At 33.5% G+C, this 22,756-nt stretch overlaps 1 protein-coding gene across 1 annotated transcript in view; it reads left to right on the forward strand.

Annotated features, from left to right (window-relative positions):
- LOC114331577 (integrin alpha-V) overlaps positions 1 to 14,367 on the forward strand; it is a 145,622-nt gene extending 131,255 nt beyond the window's left edge. The window contains exons 18-21 of the mRNA XM_050651436.1: positions 7,121 to 7,199; positions 11,209 to 11,335; positions 11,799 to 11,852; positions 12,751 to 14,367. Coding sequence (XP_050507393.1) covers positions 7,121 to 7,199; positions 11,209 to 11,335; positions 11,799 to 11,852; positions 12,751 to 12,837 — 347 coding nt within the window. The 3' untranslated portion in view covers positions 12,838 to 14,367. The remainder of the gene's footprint in view (positions 1 to 7,120; positions 7,200 to 11,208; positions 11,336 to 11,798; positions 11,853 to 12,750) is intronic.
- Positions 14,368 to 22,756: the final 8,389 nt, after the last annotated feature.

The raw sequence follows: 22,756 nt of genomic DNA on the forward strand, positions 1-22,756 counted from the left end.
CTTATTTTTAACGTATATTTTTTCATGTCAATCCAAGCGGTTCTTTAAAATAGGGAGCAAAAGCCATGAGGAAATGGAATATAATAATAATTAGGTATCTCGATACATTTTTGGCAAAGTAATGTAAGTGACATTTTTGGCCAAAATCATGTTTTTCCATTAAACTAACGCTATTATTGTTTAGAAGGTAATTCCAAAGTGTAGTAAGTCTAGAATTACTTAAAGCCTTTTTTTAACTTTAAAAACGTGTGTCCAGAATTATACCCTCAAAAGAAACGCATGAAAAGAAAAAACCTACAAAATTGTTTTTGTTGACTTAGGTTACTATGCTAAAAATGTATCGATATATTTATTTCTTCTCTGATAATGTAATCGTTGTTTTTTGTAAATATTTAGGTATAGTATTCATAATAACTTATCAGTATATTACTTTCCTGCTGCTGAAAATCTAAGAGCAAAAAATAAAGGTTAGCCAGAGGACCATGTTAGGAATCACAAGGAGACAGAATACCAAATAATATCAGGCAAAGAACAAAAATCAAAGACATAATAGAACATGTAGCAAAAAAGAAATGGAGATGTGCAGGTCATGTGGCAAGAACACCGAACAACAGCTAGACTAGAAGATTATGGGAATAGCGACCGTGGGGGACGATCGGATAAACGAAGCAGAGATCGACCACCAACGCGCTGGCGTTGGTGGTATATGCTCAGGCATAGCATGGCATATGCTCAGCAGTGAAGGAGGCATATGCTCAGCAGTGGACAATAACGGCTAAATTATGATGATGATGATACTTTCCTAACACATAAAAAATAGTTTGTAGGTATACCGTGTAACGATTCACTAACACTAAACTACAAAAGCTACTTACAAAGGAAAGAGAAAAGGGGCGCCTGAAATGACTTGCCCCGGGGCGCTTGAAAGCCTTGGCGCGGCCCTGGATATATGTAACTTCCAAAGACTGCTTCGCGTTCCTTATTTCATATAGGACTCATTTACTTGGAACACGTACTTGGATTTGTCTTTGTGGATAAACAGATCGACGTAATTCGCTGCTGTTTCCAATGCTGGGAAATATTGATCAATATCTCGCTTGCTACGCCCTCTTATGCCAATGTCATAAGCGTATGTTGAGATTTGTATCCATATAGTGTATTCTTCTTCTTTAAGTTCCATCTTCTATCGAAGGTTGGAAATCATCATGGCAATGCGGACCCTGTTGACTGCCGCTCTAAATATCTCTGCACTACTGCATTCGAACCATTCCCGTAAGTTCTTAAGCCAGGATGTTCTTCGTCTTCCCACATTTCGCTTTCCTCGGATTTTGCCTTGCATAATAAGTTGTAATAATGAGTATTTTTGCCCTCTCATCAGATGTCCCAAGTACTCAAGTTTTCGTCTTTTGATAGTTAGTATTATTTCCGGTTGATTTCCTATCCTTCTAGTTACTTCCACGTTCGACATTCTTTGAATCCATGATATTCGTAGGATTCTTCTGTAACACCAAAATTCAAAGGCGGCCAACTTATTCAAATGGACTTGTTTCAACGTCCACGCTTCCAAGCCATAAAGAAGAGTAGAGAACACGTAACATCGAAGCATCCTTAGGCGTAGTTCTAACCTTATATCCCGACAACAAAGAAACTTTTTAAGTTTAATGAATGATGCACGTGCTATTTCAATACGTGTCTTAATTTCTTTGGTTTGGTCTACATTTGATGTTATCCATGTTCCTAAGTATTTGTAGTTATCCACACTCTCAATCACAGTATCTTCAATAGTTAATTAGATGTTTACGTGTGCTGATTTAGTTATGATCATGCATTTAGTTTTCTTTAAATTCATTTTCAGTCCGTACTCATGACAGCGTTCATTAAGGTACGTTCTGTAAATCATTACGTTCTGTAAATCATTGTTGTTATCTGTTAATATTACTGTATCGTCTGCAAAACGTAAGTTGTTCAAAACTTCTCCATTGATAGATATACCTTCTATTGAATTTGAGAGCGCTTCTTGAAATACCGCTTCACTGTAGACATTGAAAAGTAGTGGAGACAGCACGCAACCCTGACGGACTCCTCTCTGTATTTTGATATCTTGGGTGTCCTGGTTGTCAACTCTTATCTTGGCAGTTTGATTCCAATATATATTAGATATAATTTTCATGTCACGACTGTCAATATTTTTGCTTTTTAATATATCTACAAGCTTTTTATGTTGAACTTTATCAAATGCATTTTCAAAGTCTACAAAACATAAGTACATATCCTGATTCATGTCCATGCATCTCTGGGCCAGCACATTCAAGCCGAACAAAGCATCTCGTGTGCTCATACCATTTCTAAAGCCAAATTGTGTGTCACTGATTTCATATTCGAGAGTTTTAACAATTCTACTGTGTATTATTTTCAAAAATGTTTTAAGTGTGTGACTCATTAAAGATATTGTTCTGTGATCCGAGCAGGTTATTGCACTTGACTTTTTGGGAATTGCTACAAAAGTCGATTGCAGCCATTGTTTGGGGATTGTGGCAGTCTGATATATTAGATTAAAGAGTTCAACCATTACATCAATACAATCGTCATCAATAAGTTTTCATAATTCGATGGGCACATCATCTGGTCCAGTAACTTTACCCTATTTCGTGTTTTTAATGGCATAGATGACTTCGTCTCTTAATATTGGTGGTCCGGTATCCTCTGTGATTTCTAATGACAGTTCTCCTCTTTCATCATTAAAGAGTTGTTGGATGTAATTGGTCCATTGACACAATCTCTCCTTCACGTCAGTAATAATATCTCCTTTATCATTTTTAAGGGTATTCGTTCTTGTGCTTTTTCTAGAACCTGTCATTTCTTTGATTTTTTTTGTGTAAATTAAAGCTGTCATACTTTTTATCCAGGTCTTCTATTTCTTTGCATCTGTCGGAGAACCACTTCTCTTTTGCCTCTCGAATTTTATTTCTGATGTTTCTCTGAATTTCTTTGTATTCATTCGGGTCTTTTGTTTTATGTTTTCTTCGTTCTTCCATAAGTTCAAGAATTTCTACTCTCATCCAAGATTTTGTTTTTGCTCCAAGTGGTTTGAGTGTTTCTTTTCCAACTGATACTAAGGCATGTTGAATTTTTCCCCATTTTTGGTCAACAGTCAGAGCTTCCGCACTATCTTCTTTGACTTTCTTTAAGTTCTCGTTTATTTTAAATTTCGTTTCCGCATAGGTCTTGTCTTGTTTGAGCCGCCTTGTATCCATGATTTTATTGGAGCTAGGGCTCTTTACCTTCTTTAGTTTCACTCTCATAGACAAAACAGCCGGGTTGTGATCGGAGGATATGTCCGCTCCTGGATAAGCTTTAGATCATATTATAGAATTTCTATATCTTCTGTTGACGATAATATAATCTATTTGATTTCTGACTATTTTGTCTCGGACTACCTTTACCAAGACAATATCAAATAAATGGCATACCCTTGTCTGCGTCCATCTTTTATCTCAAAATTCTAGAGTTCCCTCAATGTATCTTTCAATAAAACCGGTTTGATAAGACCGGTTTACAAAGTTAGTACAAACATTGTACGAAAACGCCACAATGCGTATAAAACTACATGATACCACCAAAGAAATTCATATCAAGCGAGGTGTGAAACAGGGCGACCCTCTCTCATCTAAATTATTTATAATGGTCCTCGAATAAGTCTTTAAAATACTAAAGTGGAAAAAAAGAGGAATAAAAAAGGTGGGGAAATGCTCAATCATCTGCGTTTTGCCGACGATATAGTACTTATTACCGAAGATCTGGGTGAAGCACAAAAAATGCTACAAGAATTAGAAAACGTATATTCAAAAATAGGTCTAAAAATGAACAATAGTAAGACCAAATTTATGACAAACTTAGTTCCCAGTGAACACCTAACCATCCAAAACTAAGTGGTAAAATTTACAGAAAAGTACATTTGTATATCTCGGTCATGATATCAGAATAAGGAATAATCAAACCTGCGAACTTCAACGATGACTAACACTTGCTTGGGCGGCGTATGGTTCACTAAGATACATCTTTAAGAGCAACATCCCGATAGCTATGAAACGGAAGACATTTGACCAATGTGCTTGTTCTTCCTATTATGACATACCGAGCAGAAACTCTCACGCTTATGCGAGTGGCACAAAGGCGCAGGGAAAGATCGATTCTCGGCGTGACAAAAAAAGACAAAATAAGGAACCAAGACCTAAGGAAAAAAACAGGTATAACTGATGTCGAATGTATAGCCAGGCTGAAATGCAATTGGGCAGGTCACATAGCGAGACTAAAAGACTCAAGATGGACCAGAAAACTAATTGACTGGTGCCCAAGAGAAGACAAACGTAGCAGAAGACGACCACCAACACGCTGGATGGACGACATTAAACGAATACCCAAGAAATGGCAACAAGACGTTTAGAACCGCGAAGAGTGGCGAAAAATGGGAGAGACGTATGTCCAGCAGTGGACCTTTCAATAGGGTTTCAATGTTAAATTTTTCCCTTGGATTATTGAATGAATCTGGTCAATTGTTCACAGGCCCGGCCCTAGGGAATTTGCCGCCCTGGGCAAGATCGGCGACAGCCGTCCCCTTGGTAGGCCCAAAAACTCAAAAATTTCACCTTGGCTCTTAATTTGCTGAAATCTATCACTTAATGCATTAATGGTTGTGTCTATAATTTTTAAATAGAAGTCAACTTAATATCATTTTTCACTTTTCTCTTTCTTCTATTACTGTGCCTCCGATATTCGGATTCTGGATTTCTAACTTTGATGATAGCTCTTTTGCGTCTGTCAAATAGCCCTGGAATTTTAAATCACTTCTGAGGGACCCAAAATGTATTTCCGTTTTTTCTAATAAGCTTACAGCTTGATACACTCCCATATCAATACTCTGCAGTGATTTGCTGACTACGTTGATGTGAAGTAAAACGTCATGTTATATTACCACAGAGCAAAGAAAAGTAAAATCACGAATTTGATTTGCCAAACAGCTTGCCTCATGAGCAACCATTTTATCATTGTTTTTATTGATAGTCGTTTCTACAAAATCATTATAGATTTCTTCAATTTGGTATCTGATGGAAGTAATGGCATCAATTCTACTTTCCCATGTAGCTTCGGAGGTTTCAATTTTAGGCTAGAAATATGATTTTTCAGTACAGCTCAACGATAAATAGATGCTGAGAAAAGGTTGTAAATTTTTATCACTAAGGAAAAGAAGAAAACTGCAAACTGTGAGGCTTTAGCAGCATCGTTTACGACTAAATTGAGTGAATGGCTAGGCTAGAATATGGGACAATAAATGCTCTAGGATTTATTTTCAAACTTTTGTTTTGAACTCCCAAGTTCTTCCCTTTCATGTTTGCCTCATTATCATACCCTTGTCCTCTCATATCTTCCAAAGGTATTCCCAGTTCATTCAGTTTTTGCAAAATAACTTCTATAAGTCCCAAAACAGTGGTTGCAAGTACAGGCACAAATCTAAGAAAATGTTCTGCAATTTTTACACTTTTTGTGAAGGAGAGGAACCTAAATCGACAAAACGTACAATAATAGTCACCTGTTCCACTCCAGAAATATCAGGATGTACAATCTAAGATTATGCTATAATACCTTGCTGATTTCAAAAAGTTTAAAATTTTATTTTTGATTTGGTCATAGAGGAGCTGAATAATTCCGTTTTGAATACGTTTTCCCAAGTAGTGATGCTGATTGTTACTACCATTCGTTGTTCTCCTAACGTGCTCTTATAAAACAGAATCAAATTTTCCAAAGAGCTCAACAAGCTTTAAAAAATTACCATTGTTGTGATGAAAAAGTTTATCAGAATCGCTTCTCAATGGAAGACAATGTTGTGCTAGGAACTGTATGATTGATATAAGTCGTTCTACATAACTTTTTGTGTTTCTTCGTCTATGGTTTTGTCCGATTCTTGTCTAATTGCTAGTTCGCTTCTTGCACTGTCGGTGTGACTGTCGATGAGCTGGAGACAGCGTGGTTGGACAAAGTCAGCCATAAGTTTCCAATTATTATATCCATTTTCACTAAATTTAATTTTGATATTGGAAAATATTTTACAGAAAAACACAGAAGTAGTTGTCTTAGAATAAATTAACCACTTTCTCTCAAGAGTTTCACCATTGTAGATTTTGTAACTGTAGTAGTTAGTTTTAAATCTACGGGCATCTATCTAGAAATCTGATTTATCTTTCGGGCACAACTGAGCTTCTGCAACGGATAATTTTGGCGGGGGCCTCTTGTTACCAAAGTTGTTCTAACAAAATCATTAATTTTATTGGGCCACTTTGCTGGATCATAGTAAATAATAACATTTTTACCTGTGACAGTAGACAGTAGTAATATCATCAGTAGCTTACGTAAATGCTGATGATTGTCCTAGATGACTGTCGTTGGACTGAGAGGGGGCGGCAGCAGATGTGGATGCTGTAGATAATCCTACATGACTGTCGTTGGTTTCGCCGCTTTTGTTCATAAATTTGTTTTTTTTTTAATATTAAATACATAATTTATTATTTCTTCAATTTCAAAAATTGGCCGTCCTCTAAAATTTGCCGCCCCTAAATTTACCGCCCTGGGCGGCTGCTCAGTTCGCCCACCCCTGGGGCCGGGCCTGATTGTTCATTTTCTGGAGGGAATCCGGTCCAGTAATTTACAATTATGCTCACTGTGTAAACCTGTAGCATTTCGTAGAGAATATTTGCTAGTATTTTGTAAGCACTTGTTAACAGGGTTATACTACAAGTATATCAGGTATTCATAGGGCATGGTCTGCTTTTGCTAGCCAAGACGTAGAAGTGTATGCAGAATCTCTATAGCAGGGCATCGTTACCATTCTTGTAGAGAACAAAAGGTTGATATGTATTGGAAAATAATGTGGTTTGTTGACCATCTATTGGAACTTTTGGAAATCCCCAAAGACTCATAAAAAAAAATAATTCTTTAAACAGTGACATTATTATTATAGTGTTACGAAAAGTATTAAAAAATTTAATATTAATATTAAAAGAAATTAAATCAATACTAATGTATTTCGATATGCAATCATTATCACATTCGTTTTTTTTTATTTTAGCAAATTTTCTTATGGAACTCCCGGATAACAAAAATATACTGGCTTATACAACATCGGCTTTTGTTTATAATGGAACGCGGTGAGTCCCAATTGTTATAAAAATCAGGATGTGGCAAATTATGGTTAATTTTGCGATTCCGCAGTGATAACAATTTTCATGTAAACAATTAATTTTAATATCAGAATGAGGTGGTTTTTTTAAATTTATTTATAAATTATTTTTAATATTACATTAAGTACTACATTTACAAATGTATAAAAAGCAATTTTCTATAAAAATGTAATTGAAAAGTGCAAATAATAATTATTTGTTTATTAACAATTATTGTTCGCAATACACTATGTTGAATAACAATAATTTGTTCTGAAGCTATTTCCTTGTGGCATTTTTGTAATAAACTATTCTAAATGGGAAATAAGCCACAATTCAAATAAAAAAAATGATTTTATTAACGTTTTGACGCCCAAATCGGATGTCGTTGCCAAAATACAAAATATTACTAATTTAAACAAAAATGTTTTGCTTAGTAAAAAATTCTTCTAGTAATTTATTTAATCTGACTCATTTATATCGGTAATTCAGACATATATTATACATTTTAAAGCAGAAGACTTTAAAATGGTATTGCCAATATTTATGAGTTGCTTTCCTGGGACGACTTTACTGAAAGATATACTGAAAGTTCATTCGATTACATGAAATCAACCCCAACTCGAGAATATCGGTCACATAAAAATCATAGCATGTGATCTGTCTTTAAAAAGACAACCACATGCAACGGTGACAGTAAAATTCTCGTGTTACAGATTCCATAGTAACTCGCGAGGGAAAACCACGAAATAACAATGAATTGATTACAGTATAAACCAGATAGCACGTATGTTACATTAGGAAGTAAAAAATGGTTTTCGTATGAAACTTTGTAACTAATTTGGGTTATTTCGTAGTCACTGAATTTCTATCTCAACATTTTGGTTTATTTTAAAACTTTATTTTTTATGTATATCCACGAAAATACCATAATATTATTTATGACCAAGAGGCCTTTCATGGGGTTATGTTAGGTTCTATTTGAGTCAACACTTAACCATCTTTTCACTCGACCTAAAAGTGTTATTGTGGCTCAATACTAGGTTAAAGTCAAGTAACAATCTATTATGCACTTAAGTGATACTTCTACGAAGTTGTAGGGATCTAGTGGATAATGTAAAAATGTATTATTGAGCCTTATTCTATCCAACTCTGGGTAGTTATTCCGGAGTTACAGTCAGTCCAGGTCGATAGGTAATTGGACAGGGAAGTGGGCAGCATGAACATGTAAGTAGGCCACTCGCGCTACCACTGCTCATGCCGCTGCCATTGCACGGCGCTCCCTTAATTGTCGGTTTTTAGGAACGGAAGTCAAAGTAAAGGCAGTGCGAGCGCGAGTGCGTGTTCACATTCAGCCACTCTCGCTCACTTGCCACCGACAAAGCGGCAAATGAGTAAGTGACAAGTGAGCAAGAAAATGCTGTCGTCGCTGTATCCTCCACGTCTTCCAACATTGCGAGTTTCGGTGAAATAATGTGTGGACACTCCCTCGCAGTCGAATATTGCAACAGCAGAATTTCGGGCAATATTTCCAGCAGCTCAGGAGAAGTGGGAAATGCTGAGTGTAAATTCGGCATTAGACAGAACGTGTTTCGCCGTTTTGTCACCTCTCTGACAGAATTTGCCTGCAATTCGCACTCTCTGTCAGTCCGATTTTCTTCTTGCGATCCTTGAGGTGACAGTATTCTAAAAAAAAATGTACAGTATTTTTATTCAGTTGCAATGCGAAGGCAAAACTGTCTTATTTTTCACTTAAAACAGAGAGCGCAATTCAACATTTTAAATCCACGATTTTCGACTCTATTTGAAGTCATCATCAGAGAGGCGTAGGTTTGGTGCTCTCTGTCCCAAGTGACGAAACTCCGAGAGCTTATCCCCGCATTGCAAATGACGTTTATGGAGTAGGTGTCTAGCGACATCTGGCAACTGAAAGTCAAAGTTCTCAACCTAATCGAAATAATTAAAAATATTGATTGATATAATTGAAAAATATTGATATTAAAAATATTCCTAAAACAGGGATATTTAATTGAAAATTGATTCGACCATTTTCCTGGTAACACCTCCATGGCTTCTAAAAATTGCAAGCCAGATGGATGCTGAAGCGAAGAAGACCAGAGAGAATTCAAAAACTTACAATTCACGACCCCGTCTGCTCAGCTGGTAAATTCCAACGCAAAATGAACCTAGTTACTCAAAGGAGTATTTTTTATTAGTTTTACTCTTTTGAGTAACTAGGTCCATTTTCCATTGGAATTTACCAGCTGAACAGACGGCGTCCTGAATTGTAAGATTATGAATTCGCTCTTGTCTTCTTCGCTTCAGCATCCATCTGGCTTGCAATTTTTAGAAGCCATGGAGGTGTTACCAGGAAAATGGTCCAATAAGTGTTCAATTAAATATCTTTTAGGAATATTTTAAATATTTTTCAATATTTTTAATATTTATATTAGGTTAAAAACTTTGACCGACAGTATTCCGTTAGGAGACCTACCATAATATGCAGATCGTTCCTATTCATATCAAGTAGATTTTTGGATCTCTTCTTTAAAAGTTCATATATAAAACTGAATGATAGGGGAAGAAAAGTATTTTTGAAGTGTGTAAAATTTAATTCCTAGCTAAGCGCTTTCGGCTCATAAAACCATCTTCAGAGCTATGGCCAATAGTTTCAAAATATCACTATGAAGATAGAGGGATCCATAATATATGATTGAAAAAGAGGTTGTATCTTATGCAGTTTTTTATTAGTTTAAAAAAACTTTGTTCCAAATTTGAAAAAGTTGTTTGTGAAATTATAAACATCCAGAGTGGTTTTGAATTATGCAAAAGTTTTTTAAACAAACAGTACTTTTTTGAAAAATATTTTTTGAAATATGGTTCCTAATAGTTAAGAACCATTATTCGTACCAGTAGTTACGTTTCATCCGTTCAACGTAGAAATGCTTTTTGTTCCCTGTAATACCAGTATGTCCAGACACTCAGAGTAAACTCACTTTGTTACTTTCTTCAATCCGAATAAGATTTTGAAAACAGTTTCAAACCAACTTGGAGTCAATTAGATTCGATGCAAATGCCGTTAATACCGCAGGGCTATTAGATAATATAATTGTTAATATCTAAAATATTCTATATCTATTATTCTTCTTCATACACTTCATCCTCCTCCATCCCCTCCTATATATTGTAACTTTCTTATTTATATTGTGGTTATTATTTCGTATTCTTTGGCCATTTATCGCAATACTTCCATGTTTGTTTCTTCTGTGTCCATGCTATTTTAAGCACCCTTCTGTAACACCACATTTCAAGTGATTGCAGCTTATTTATGATCAAACAGTAATAAGGGCCAGAATAGAAATACAGTAGAGCGTCGATAATCCGAACACTGGCAATCCGAACGTTCGCTAATCCAAACGCAAGAAAAGTTATAAAATTAAAAAATATGATCGTGGACCGAATTTTTGGATTTAATATGACAATATGGGCAAAATATGACCGCGGATTTTTGTTTTGTTTATGCAGAAATACATACAATATATTTGTTTATTATGCAGGTGTTTTATTTCTCGTAAAATACATGTACATATGTACTATGTTTACGAGGTTTGTATGTATTTTGAACATATGTTCGATAGTCCGAACAATTTGATTATCCGAACTACCCCTGTACCAATTAGTTCGGATTATCGACGCTCTATTGTACCAAGAAATGAGTTTATAAAGAACTGAGAGTAACCTATGAGATGTTATGTATTTTTGATATTACAGTATGTACTAGAAAGCTGTGCACTGAAGCAACACCACATAAATCCTATAAAAGAAACTTAATCCGTTAAAAAGCGGGATAAACGTGACTCGACAGTTAATTTTGGAATTAATTTGGTAGTAATGTATTAATTTGACAAGCAACACCTCACTTGAAAAAAACTCAACTGTGTCACGCAAAAAATTCACCAATGTTTTACAAAAAATATTAACAAAATTTGTATTTTAGGGTTGAAGGCCATGCAACGACTTTATTATTATCTCTACATGCGACACGAGTTCCTCTTTGGGTATACGTTGTATCTGGAGTCGTAGGAATTTTGCTCTTGTGCTTGCTAGTCTTTATTTTTTACAAAGTAAGTACAGACTATATAAAATATAATAACAATAAAATCATTTTCAAAGAAGTATATTTTATAAATTTTGATACCTTTAATTTTTTGCTAAAATCAATATTATTTTCTCTTTTTAATTCCTAAATATTCGACAAAATCGAATATTTTGCAATAACTTGTTAATTATTTAAAAACCAGGTAGATTTCTGCAAAAAAAAACGTATACGTTGAAATAGGTTGGTTACTATAGGTATAAATTACCGAAAAAATTCGTCCAATACCAGGCTACCGATAAGTCCTGAACGCCCTAAAATATTTTCCTGAGTAGATATAAATTCCTTACTTGAATATTAAACTTTGTACGCTTATAATAATCTACCCTCTACCGGATATTTACTCTTGATAAATTACTTGTACTCTTGATAAAATTTTGAAAATTAAAAATTTACTTATTTTAATAATAACATTCCCTTTCCAATTTTAGTGTCACTTTTTCGACCGTCGCTATAAAGAAAAAATGAATGGGGAGCGCCTGATGGTAAGTAAGAGAAGTGAATAATTGAAAATTCACTAGATAGTTGTAAAAATATTTTTCTTGAAACATTAAATATAATATATCACGGTTAAACGATTATATATTATATAATCCTTTTCAAATCATGTTGAGCAGTTGTTCGATGCGTAATTTCCCTGTCATTCTACCATTTCATTGGCTCTCTCTAAGGTCTCTCATACTCATTGCATTAGTTATTCCTTTTCTCCATGATTTTTGAGATCTTCCTCGTCTTCTGTACTTTGATAGAATCCATTTCATAATCTTTTCCGGAAGTCTTATATTTTCGAATCTCTGAACATGTCTGTAGCATATTCGTTACTTTCCCTCCACATTTGTCATTATTGAGCCTTCAAATCCATTCGTCGTCATATCTCATCACTATGAATTATTCTCTCTTTGCTGGATACTCCAACTTATCTCTTAAAGATATCCATTTCCACTCCCCCAGCTTTATTTTGTTACTTTTTGCTATTCTTCAAGTTTCCACTATATCGAACTATTTTTTAATAAAAGTTTCATAATATCAGAATAATATTCAGAATATAACATACATTATAAAAATTCCGTATCTGTTAATTCCGTATTATCCTTTCCGTATTTCTTAACTCCATATACTGTTCAAATAGTCTATCGTTCTTCTAGCTTCCGTTAATCTTCTTCCAAGTGCCTCTTGTGCTGCTAATGGTTACTACCATTTAATTAGTTATTTTAATTACTTCTCACCTAATTATAATTTTAATTATAATTGATATAGTGTCTGCGTACTCTTTACAATTGTTCAGTTGCCAACTAAAACAACTTAAAATTGTTAATAAATAATTTATAAAATTATTTAGATCTTGGCTTTTCATATTAAAACACTTAAAATTTTTTTTTCAAGGATCAAAATATTGAAATGGTACAAGAAAACCCCAACTCCGAGCCAACCAAAGAGCAAGACGAGGAGTCACCAAAAGGTGATATCTAGTGCTGGAAAAGTTAAAAGCAATACTCAAAACAAACAAAAGTGCTCGAAGTTTACTTTGTATAGGGTGAGGCAGATAAAGGGCCTATTAGAAATATCTCGAGAACTAAAGGCAACTGAATTATGAAAATTGGAATAAGGGGGTTTTGAAGACTTATCTATTTAATAAAAATATTGTCATCTATTTGGCACTTCCGGTTATACCGGAAGTTGCTTATAACTTCGTTTTTTTAAATGGGACACCCTGTATATTTTTATATTTTTGGATTCTCCTCGATTTCTTCCTTCTTAAAATATAAGGTTTTGTAACTTTATACAGGGTAGGTTAAAAGCTAATTATGTTTTCTTACTAATTTCGTAGCAATATTCACACCCTGTAGGATTGTAGTAGTTTGACATAATAAACTCTATTTATGTTGAAATGAGTTTTAATATAGTCTACTATTGTTAACAATTATTAGTATAGCTAAATTTTTAATTTTAGTATACAGGGTGGGTCGAAACTCGGAATGAGTATTTTCTGAGTTTTCTTAAATGGAACACCCTATATTTTAGTATTGTAACGAAATGATATTTCATGATACTTTTTTACTTTTTAAGCATTCCCTATAGCTAACTGCTTTAATTTGTGCTTAATTGTTAATCGCACCAACAATTTTAACTTCAATTGAATTTTGATAGCTCAACCATTAGTGGCAATTTTAAGTATCAGTCTAGATTAATATGTACTTATTTCCAAAAAATTATTCGTGATTGAATATTTTCACGGCCAACCTAATACAATTTCACGTATTTTGTGTTGCAATTAATGTTTGGCTTGAATCACCAATAACTCACAAATTAAAGCAGTTAGGTATAGGGAATGCTTAAGAAATTAAAAAGTACCATAAATAGCATTTCATTACAATACTAAAATACAGGGCGGTCCATTTAAGAAAACTCAGAAAATACTCAACCCTGTATACTAAAATGAAAAATTTAACTATACCAATAATTCTTAACAATAGTAGACTATATTAAAAATCATCTGAACATAAATACAGTTTATTATGTCAAACGACTACAATCCTACAGGGTGTGAATATTGCTACGAAATTATTAAGAAAACGTAATTATCTTTTAACCTATCGTGTATAATATTATAAAACCTTATATTTTAAGAAAGAATAAATCGAGGAAAATTCAAAAATGTAAAAATATATAGGGTGTCCCATTTAAAAAAATTAAGTTACAATCAACTTCCGGTATAAACGGCAGTAGCAAAAAGACCAAAATATTTTCATGAAATAGTTCACACCTCAAAACCCCTGTATTCCAATTTTCATGATTTTCTTACCTTTACTTCTCGAGATATTTATAATAGGCCCTTTATCTGCCTCACCCTGTATATAGAACACTTCCTTGTAGAATATTTATAGAACACTTTTTGTATTGAGAACGCTTTTTACAAAGAAAGAATAAATATGATAGACAGTAGAATATAGCACAATATAGATAACTATTATTTTTAATATATTGTTTGTGATATTATGATTTACCGAATTTTATTTAAAAGTACCTAGTCTATAAAATAGATAAAGGAAACCAAATAGTGTAATATGCATAATGTAGTTTCTATTTTAAAGAAAGTTTTATGACAAAATGTTGTCTAAATTTTAGTCCTAATAAAACATTTTATATCGTAATATAATGTTCTTCTTCTCCCAAATAATTGGTCCAGTTTTTGGTGAAGCCGACTTTGTCAAACACGTTTTTTTAATAGTTTTCTTTCTTCGAAACCTGCCATTATGATTTTTTTATGACAGTCAGTGCAGTCACCCTTAAAATTCTTGTTAATGAAATAAATTTATTGTCAGTGAAGTTAGTAATAATTGTGGGGAGTTTTCTAATTTACCCAGAAAATAATAGTGGGAGTAAAGTATGCTAAATTTGCAGTTACTCGAGCGTTAATGGGCACCTATTGGGCTGTGAAGAGTAAGTTCTAAAACCAAAAAAAATAATTTTTTCATAAAGTGGGGTACTTTCCATTTTTTAATTTAATTTTTTATTTCCAACAATGGCTTGTTCCGATTATAGCGCCATATACCTATATCTTCTTCTACGACTCTACAGCCCAAATTGAGCCTTGACCTCCTTTATGTTTTGCCTCCACCCTTGCTTGTCTGTGGCTGCTCTTCTCCATACACGGACTCCTAAAAGGGCTTGTGCGTCGCTGTTTACGGTGTCTTCCCAGCGTTTTCTTGGCTTTCCAACCGGTCTCTTTCCCTGCATTCTAGCATTCAGTGCTCTTTCTGGTAGCCTATCCTCTCCCATTCTTATCACATGTCCGGCCCATTGCAATATTTGTATTCTAATGAAGTCTGACAGGGGTACGTCCTTATAAAGTTGATAAAGTTCGTTGTTGTATCGACTTCCGAAGATTCCGTTCTCCCTCACAGGTCCTGGTATTCTCCTCAGTACTTTCCTTTCGAATGTGTCGAGTTTGTTTGTGGATTTTTCTTTCAGGACCCAGGCTTCACTGCCATAGCATGTTATTGGTCGAACTAAAGTTTTATAGATTCTCATCTTTGTATTTCGGTGGACACTTTAAGACCGAAATATATGGGAGAGGGCAAAATAAGCTATGTTTGCCTGCGTTATTCTCTTCGGTATTTCTTCGTCTTCTGATCTGTCGGCATATATTTCTACTCCCAAGTATGTAAATTTTCCAACCGTTTCAATGTCATCTTTATACAGCGTGTCTACTTGAGTTGAAAACATATGGGAAACTTTTTTATTATTAATTTTACGAAAAAAAGTTATTCTTTATAAAAAGTTCTGCATGCCCCAAAACCTAAGATTCAATTATCAGATATCAAATTTTCTCAATATTATACGAGGTATGTCAAAAAATATGAATTTCGGCTAAGGGTAAAGTACCTTTATTTCTCTCAATATCGAAAATTCTTATGATAAAAAGTTGTTTTGAAAAAAAAACTAAGATGAAATATGCAATTACATGCTTCTTATTGAAAAAAAAAATATTTTTCTCAAATTTATGGATACCCAACATCGTTTTTAATTATTACAAATTTCATAACTCGTTTATTATTCATTTTACTAAAAAAAGTTATTCTTCATAAAAAACTTTGCATGGTCTAAAATCTAAGACACAACCATGATATATCAACTTTTATTAATTTTATACGAGGTGTGTCAAAAAATATGAAATTCGCTCAATATTATAGCACCTTTATATTTCACAGTATTTCAATTAGAAGGATGTAATTGCATATTGACACATAGTTTTTAATTCTAAACAACTTTTTTAATAACCGTTTTCAATATTGTGAAAAATAAAGGTACTTTACTCTTGAGTGAAATTCATATTTTTTGACATAACTCGTATAAAATTAATAAAATGTCATATCTGTTGGTTGAATCTTCGGTCTTAGGAAATACAGAGATTTTTATAAAGAATACCTTTTTTTCGTAAAAGTAATAATAAAAGAGTTATCGTATGTGTAATGAATAAAAACGAAGTTAGTATCAATAAATTTGAGAAAAATTTGGAAAATATTTTTTTTCCAATTAGAAGCATGTAATTACATATTTGAGCTTGGTTTTTATTTCCAAACAACTTTTCATAATAAGAATTTTCGATATTGAGAGAAATAAAGGTACTTTACCCTTAGCCGAAATTCATATTTTTTGACATACCTCGTATAATATTGAGAAAATTTGATATCTGATAATTGAATCTTAGGTTTTGGGGCATGCAGAACTTTTTATAAAGAATAACTTTTTTTCGTAAAATTAATAATAAAAAAGTTTCCCATATGTTTCCAACTCAAGTAGACACGCTGTATAATGTTTTGTGGGACTATATTTCTTCTCGTATGAGTCATTATTTTTGTTTTTCCTGTGTTACACATATAACTATATACCTATCCATATATACATATCCATTATATACCTATCCATAATTCAAAAAAATGTCTCGAATAATAGTTACTTATTTTTACGTAAGGAATCCAAATTTCTATAAAAATGGGGACTTTTATTTACGATTTTAAAGTAACCCCCTACCCCTCCACCGTGGGGGTCGTGTTTGATATCATTCGATAAATTTTTCAAAAATATTGAATCCGTGTATTTTTCAGTTTTTCGATCTGATGTTGATTTTGCGAGATATCGCGGGGTTCGTATTTAAAATTTTAAATAACCCCCATCCCTCTCCGTGGGGGTCGTGTTTCATATCATTCGATAGAGTTTTGAAAAATATTGAAAACTTATTTTCTAGTTTTTCGATCTGACGTTCATTTCGCGAAATATTCCCTTTCTATTGTGAAACTTTGTGACTCACCCATTTTCTTACGCCCTGCTCATATGGTCAGATTTTTTAAATAAACACTGTTTTGCATGTACTTAACTTACCTTATCTTAATCTGACTATTTCCAGTTTTTCTAAGGATAGATTGTTTTTCGAACCCCTCTTAAGCAATCGCGCCGTGAGAAAAAAAAAGAATGTGTGTGTACTTTGTATGCACGTAAGAAGTTATACTTCTATTATATGATTATATGATTATATGATTATAAACGAAATTAATATACTTTTTATTTTTATTTTATTTAAATATTATACTAATTTATACTTACTACTTCTCAAACATTTTTTTTTAAATAGTGCCAAAAATTAAAATAATAAAAGAATAAAACACACACAAACACATTAAAAATGCCACAAATGATTTCTGAACATTAATTTTCGGAAATTTTTTTAACTAAATACGCATTTTCTGAAAATAAAATTATATAATAAATATATTGGTATTGGCGTTGTATTGGGGTTCATTCGCATTAAACGCTTCGCCACGGAGACAACGTGACATTATGTGCGAAGATCGACTAACTAAACGGATTAAACTTTTGACATTTTTGAATTATATAAATCAAATTATTTTGATTTTAAATTGAAATGATTTAGAATTGAAAAAATACAACAAAACATAGAGTAAGACAACAATATATTAGGTGAATATTGATAGAAATTTTGATGGTAATCAATTATGTAAATAAAAGTATTACATACGATGTATTTTGGTAGGTTCAAATAAATAGGTACCTATGATACATTTACAATTATTACGTACCTGTTGCTTTAAAAACTATTTAAAAGTCACTACAATTATAAACCTTTTTGTTTCTATCCTCACAACAATAAAACTAATATGTTATACATTTGTTTACCTTCATATTGAAAAATTATTTATTATTGACAGATCATTTCAACACCCAATCAGAGCCCGTATAACGACTAATACCATACTGTCGGTGTGCGCATGCGCGCAGATCAATATAAATTCACCCTCAATCTCAATCGCGCCTAAAGAAGTATAACTTCAAAAATCTCACATTTTATCCATTTCCGTGATAACTTGATAAAACATTTTTCAATATTGCTTTCCACTCGTAAGTGCCTCGAGGAAGATCGTAGTAATGCGTAGACATTTTTTATTTATTTAAATTTTTTTTTTATTTATTCTTGTGTAATTTATGGCTTTGGTGAGAACTATGTAGTTAGCTTTAAAATTGTTAGAAATAGATATTTTTAACATAACAAGTCAATAAAAATATTATAAAATAGAAATTTGATTTAAATTCGTATTTAAATCTATATGGTGAGATTTTTTCTGGCGACTACTTACGTTATAGAAGTGAGCGCGACTGCTCCTGGGTTAACGAACTCCCCTGTATTAAGAGCCAATATATGGCAGAGGTACCGTAGATATATGGTACAGGGTACAAGGATTCTTCCTATGTAATAATCTGACGTGCTCGAGTAACTGCAAAAGTCCCGCTTGGGCTCCTCTACCTTAATAATTATTGCTAATTTTATCTTAGCTTCATAGTTGTGGATCACGACCAACCTCCACTATTTACTTCAAAAGAGCCAGAGCTTAAGGCGCTGTAGGCTGCCTACAGCGTCACGTCGTAGGAAAATTATTGTTTTTTTTGGCTTTAAGGTAAAACCCACACAGCCAGATACAAATTTTGTAAAAGAGAGGGCAAGGATTTGACACAAGGATTACACTCTTCTCGCCCAGGGGCCGATCAGGGCATTTTATAAACGATCAAAGGTAGGCCTCGGATAGATAAGGTATATAATATACATTAAGAGGAAACAGTAGCGATCAATAGGTAGCAAAAACGCGTTCCAAGATTGCGGCTGTAATTTTGAATATTTTTTCGAGATATTTGGCACACGTATTCGTAATATAATAGAGAATGGCGGTACAGAGCCCAATTTTAAAAATTTATTAATATGTGGAAATTACTCTGTAATTAAATACAATATTAAAAAAACGAGCCTTTACCGCCATTAAGAAGAACAAAAAAATACACTTTCTTCAAATAAACTTTTTTATCCGATGCCTAGATTTTGTGTCATTTTGGAACTACTAAAATTTTTTATTTCATTAGTAGTTCCAAAATGACACACAATCTAGGCATCGGATAAAAAAGTTTATTTAAGAAAAGTGTATTTTTTTGTTCTTCTTAATGGCGGTACAGGCTCTTTTTTTAATATTGTATTTAATTACAGAGTAATTTCCACATATTAATATATTTTTCAAATTGGGGTCTGTACTGCCATTCTTTATTATATTACGAATATGTGTGCCAAATATCTCGATAATATATTTAAAATTACAGCCGTAATCTTGGAACGCGTTTTCGCTACCTGTTGATGGCTACTGTTTCACCTTAAGGAAAGACATAAGGTAGCAGCAAAAGGTAAAAGAAATATTGTTCATGTTCGTCACTTTTAATAAACTTTGAAGGACAAAAACCATCTTACAACCGAAAATAGTTCAACAGAATTGATTCTAAAACAAATTAAAATTACAGGGTGAATTGAAGTGACCACCGGCTTAGTCAGTTGTCTCCGCTAGACGCCGTAGGCTTCGTACAGGGTGTAGTGGAGACCACCGCTTACAGTTCAGAGAAATAATATCCTGTTGGTAACACAACCCCCTCCAGGTCGAAACCAAATTTTTTGAGTAGTATGAACATCTATTTATTTTATTTATCGTATAGCAATTACAACACATTTAGAACAAAATTACAAACACTAGTAATATAGGTATATGACAAACTTTAAATAGTTGCAAACAAACATCAAGTATATTAATATAATCATTTGACTCTGAAGTTGCAAACAGGAAGTCTTCAGGGCTACCATTGTAGGATCTTGAGGGACACTCTTCAATAATGTGGTCAATGGTTTGGTTCTCCTTACAGTCACATTGAGGAGACGGGTTCTTTCCCCATTTATGTAGCATGTATGCACATCTGCCATGTCTGGTTCGGATCTTATTTAGAGTGTTTTACGTGGAAGATCAAAACCTGGTGGCTTTTGGGTAATGCAGGGCATGTTATTTTGCCATCCCAAGTAGTAATTTTTCGACGCATTGGTTGTCAGTACAAACAAATGCACTGTCTACAACGTTGCCCGAGAGCATTTTCAGTTGTTTCGGCCAACGTCCCCTACCCCGACTGACATTACGATGTTACAACCTGTAGTTATACGGGCAACTAATTTATTACCATTTTGACAACTATATATCACACTTCAGTTTTTTTAACAATCGCAACGACTTAAAAATGTTATAATGCTAAACTAATAATTATATATTTTATTTTGATGGAAATTTTCGATTTATTTAACAACCTGTTTATTTGTTTTTTTAATAGCTGGTTTCCATTCCATTGTTTTATCAGTAGATTTGAGATTTGATAACCATCTTTGTATCTGCTTTGCTAGACAGGGTTGCCAGGTCAGTTTTAACTCTTTCAGTAGTTTTGTTTTCACAAAATCAGTAGATTCTTTTTAGGCCATGTAATAATACAGTAATACAGTGATATGCACATCCGTCCTAAATGTCCCAAGAGCAATTCCACAAAATTGGAAACCTAATTATTCCAAACCACCAACAGGTAATTATCATTTTTTAGCTAAAATCTACTAAATCAAAAACTAAAATATACTTAAGTATTTTTGGGATATATTTGGGATTTTTTATAATAAAAACAACAGCTAACTTAAGGGGATAGGCGCAAAATGTCGTCTGTTAAAATGTTCAATGTATTTTAAATGTTTTCGTTTTTTTTTGCGAATCCTTAGAAAACTAATAAGTATTTTTGAAAAATTTAAACGCACAAAGAAAGATTACGTTATTACCGAGGACCAAAAGTCCCTGAAAACTTCTATAATATTTATTTTAATACGTTACAGGGGTGAAAAAAACAAAATAAATATAGTGATTTAAATTCCAAATATCTCGTTCAAAAGAAACGTTTTGGTTTTTCTAAATAATGCAGTCTTTCATTCTGCGTTGAAATTTTTCAAAAAGACTTATTATAATTTCCTCATGATTCGAAAAAAATGGATCAAATTCTGTTGAAATATACCAAAAATCTACTAAAAAATATTGCCTACTAGAATTATTTAAAAAATATCAAAAATCTACCAAAAAAGTAGAAATCTACTAAATCTGGCAACGCTATTAATGAGAATTATACACTTTTGACACTGGTCACATGACCTCTGTCACCCAATAAGAGGGTGCGTTCTAAAATGGTGTTGATAGTCAGCGCGGCCGGGTTTGGTTGGCGATTGGACTTCTAAGTTGTCTTATCCGTCTAAGGTTGGTAATTAGGTATTTTTAAGTAATATTGGTAATATTGTTTAATGCGCCATTTTGGTTTTACTTGAGATTTTTGGGATGTAAAGAAAATGAAAACACAGAATATAAAAAATGCAGGCATTTTCTGATAACTTTAAAAGCACCATCAATACATTAAATTTATACAGAACATCTTTAACATAAATTTTGACTTTTATATTATAATTTGATTTTTTAAATTTGCATATTTTTTGTCAAAAATGTCATATTTGACGGTAATCTGAGATGCGTTTATAAATTTCACATCAGGTAATAAGTCCTTTATGTATTTATATCATATAAATTTAAATACCCAATACGATGTCAAAACAGTTTACTTTTTGGTTTTCGCATTCACCATACAGGTGTTAAAAATATAGGTAAAAGAACATAACTAGTCTGACTCCTTGAGCAACCATTGCACGCGCAGGTGCTTTTTATAGTCGCTTCAGTTGTCTTATGCAACGGTTACGAAACGATGTGGCTTAAACAGGAGGTTGCCTAGGCAACGTCAAGACAACTCAAAAATCGTCCACCAAATCAGTGCAGATTAGGGTCGTCTTTTAGGCAATAACAACGTTGTAAGAAAACGTTGCCACGCAGTAGACAACGTTGTCGCTTCGACAAATTGCTACTTGGGATGCGTTCCATTCTTGGGACCATGCATTCGTGATGTTGAACTCCTCATATATCATTCTTGCCGTTTTTATTGGTGGTTTTCTAGAGCGGAGACGGGTATTTCGTGCATCCTCCGTATCTTGGTGGATCGACAGATTTATATTGTTTATGATCTTTTTGTATTCACGTGTAAGTGCGTCAACTCGTCGTAAATGTGGAGGTGGGATGTGACTTAATACTGGAAGCCATTGGGTGGGAGTTGATTTAATTGTACCAGCTACCATCCTCATAGTGCTGTGCAGCTGAGTGTCGACCTTTTTTACATGTGGGCTGTGTAGCCAAACTGGAGCACAGTATTCAGCGGTCGAGAAAGCAAGGGCTAAGGCAGTAGAGTGGAGAGTGGAAGCCGATGCTCCCCAGGTGGTACCGCAGAGCTTCTGTATGATGTTATTTCTTGTACTCAACTTTTGGGCAGTTTTTGTTAATTGCTCTTTGAATGATAGCGTTCTGTCTAGTGTTACGCCCAGGTACTTCGGTATTTTGTTGTGGGTAAGTGTGGTATTTTCAAACCGTATGTTGAGTTCCTTTCCAGCAAGTTT

Source organism: Diabrotica virgifera, chromosome 5, assembly GCF_917563875.1.
Source record: "Diabrotica virgifera virgifera chromosome 5, PGI_DIABVI_V3a".
Lineage (NCBI taxonomy): Eukaryota > Metazoa > Arthropoda > Insecta > Coleoptera > Chrysomelidae > Diabrotica > Diabrotica virgifera.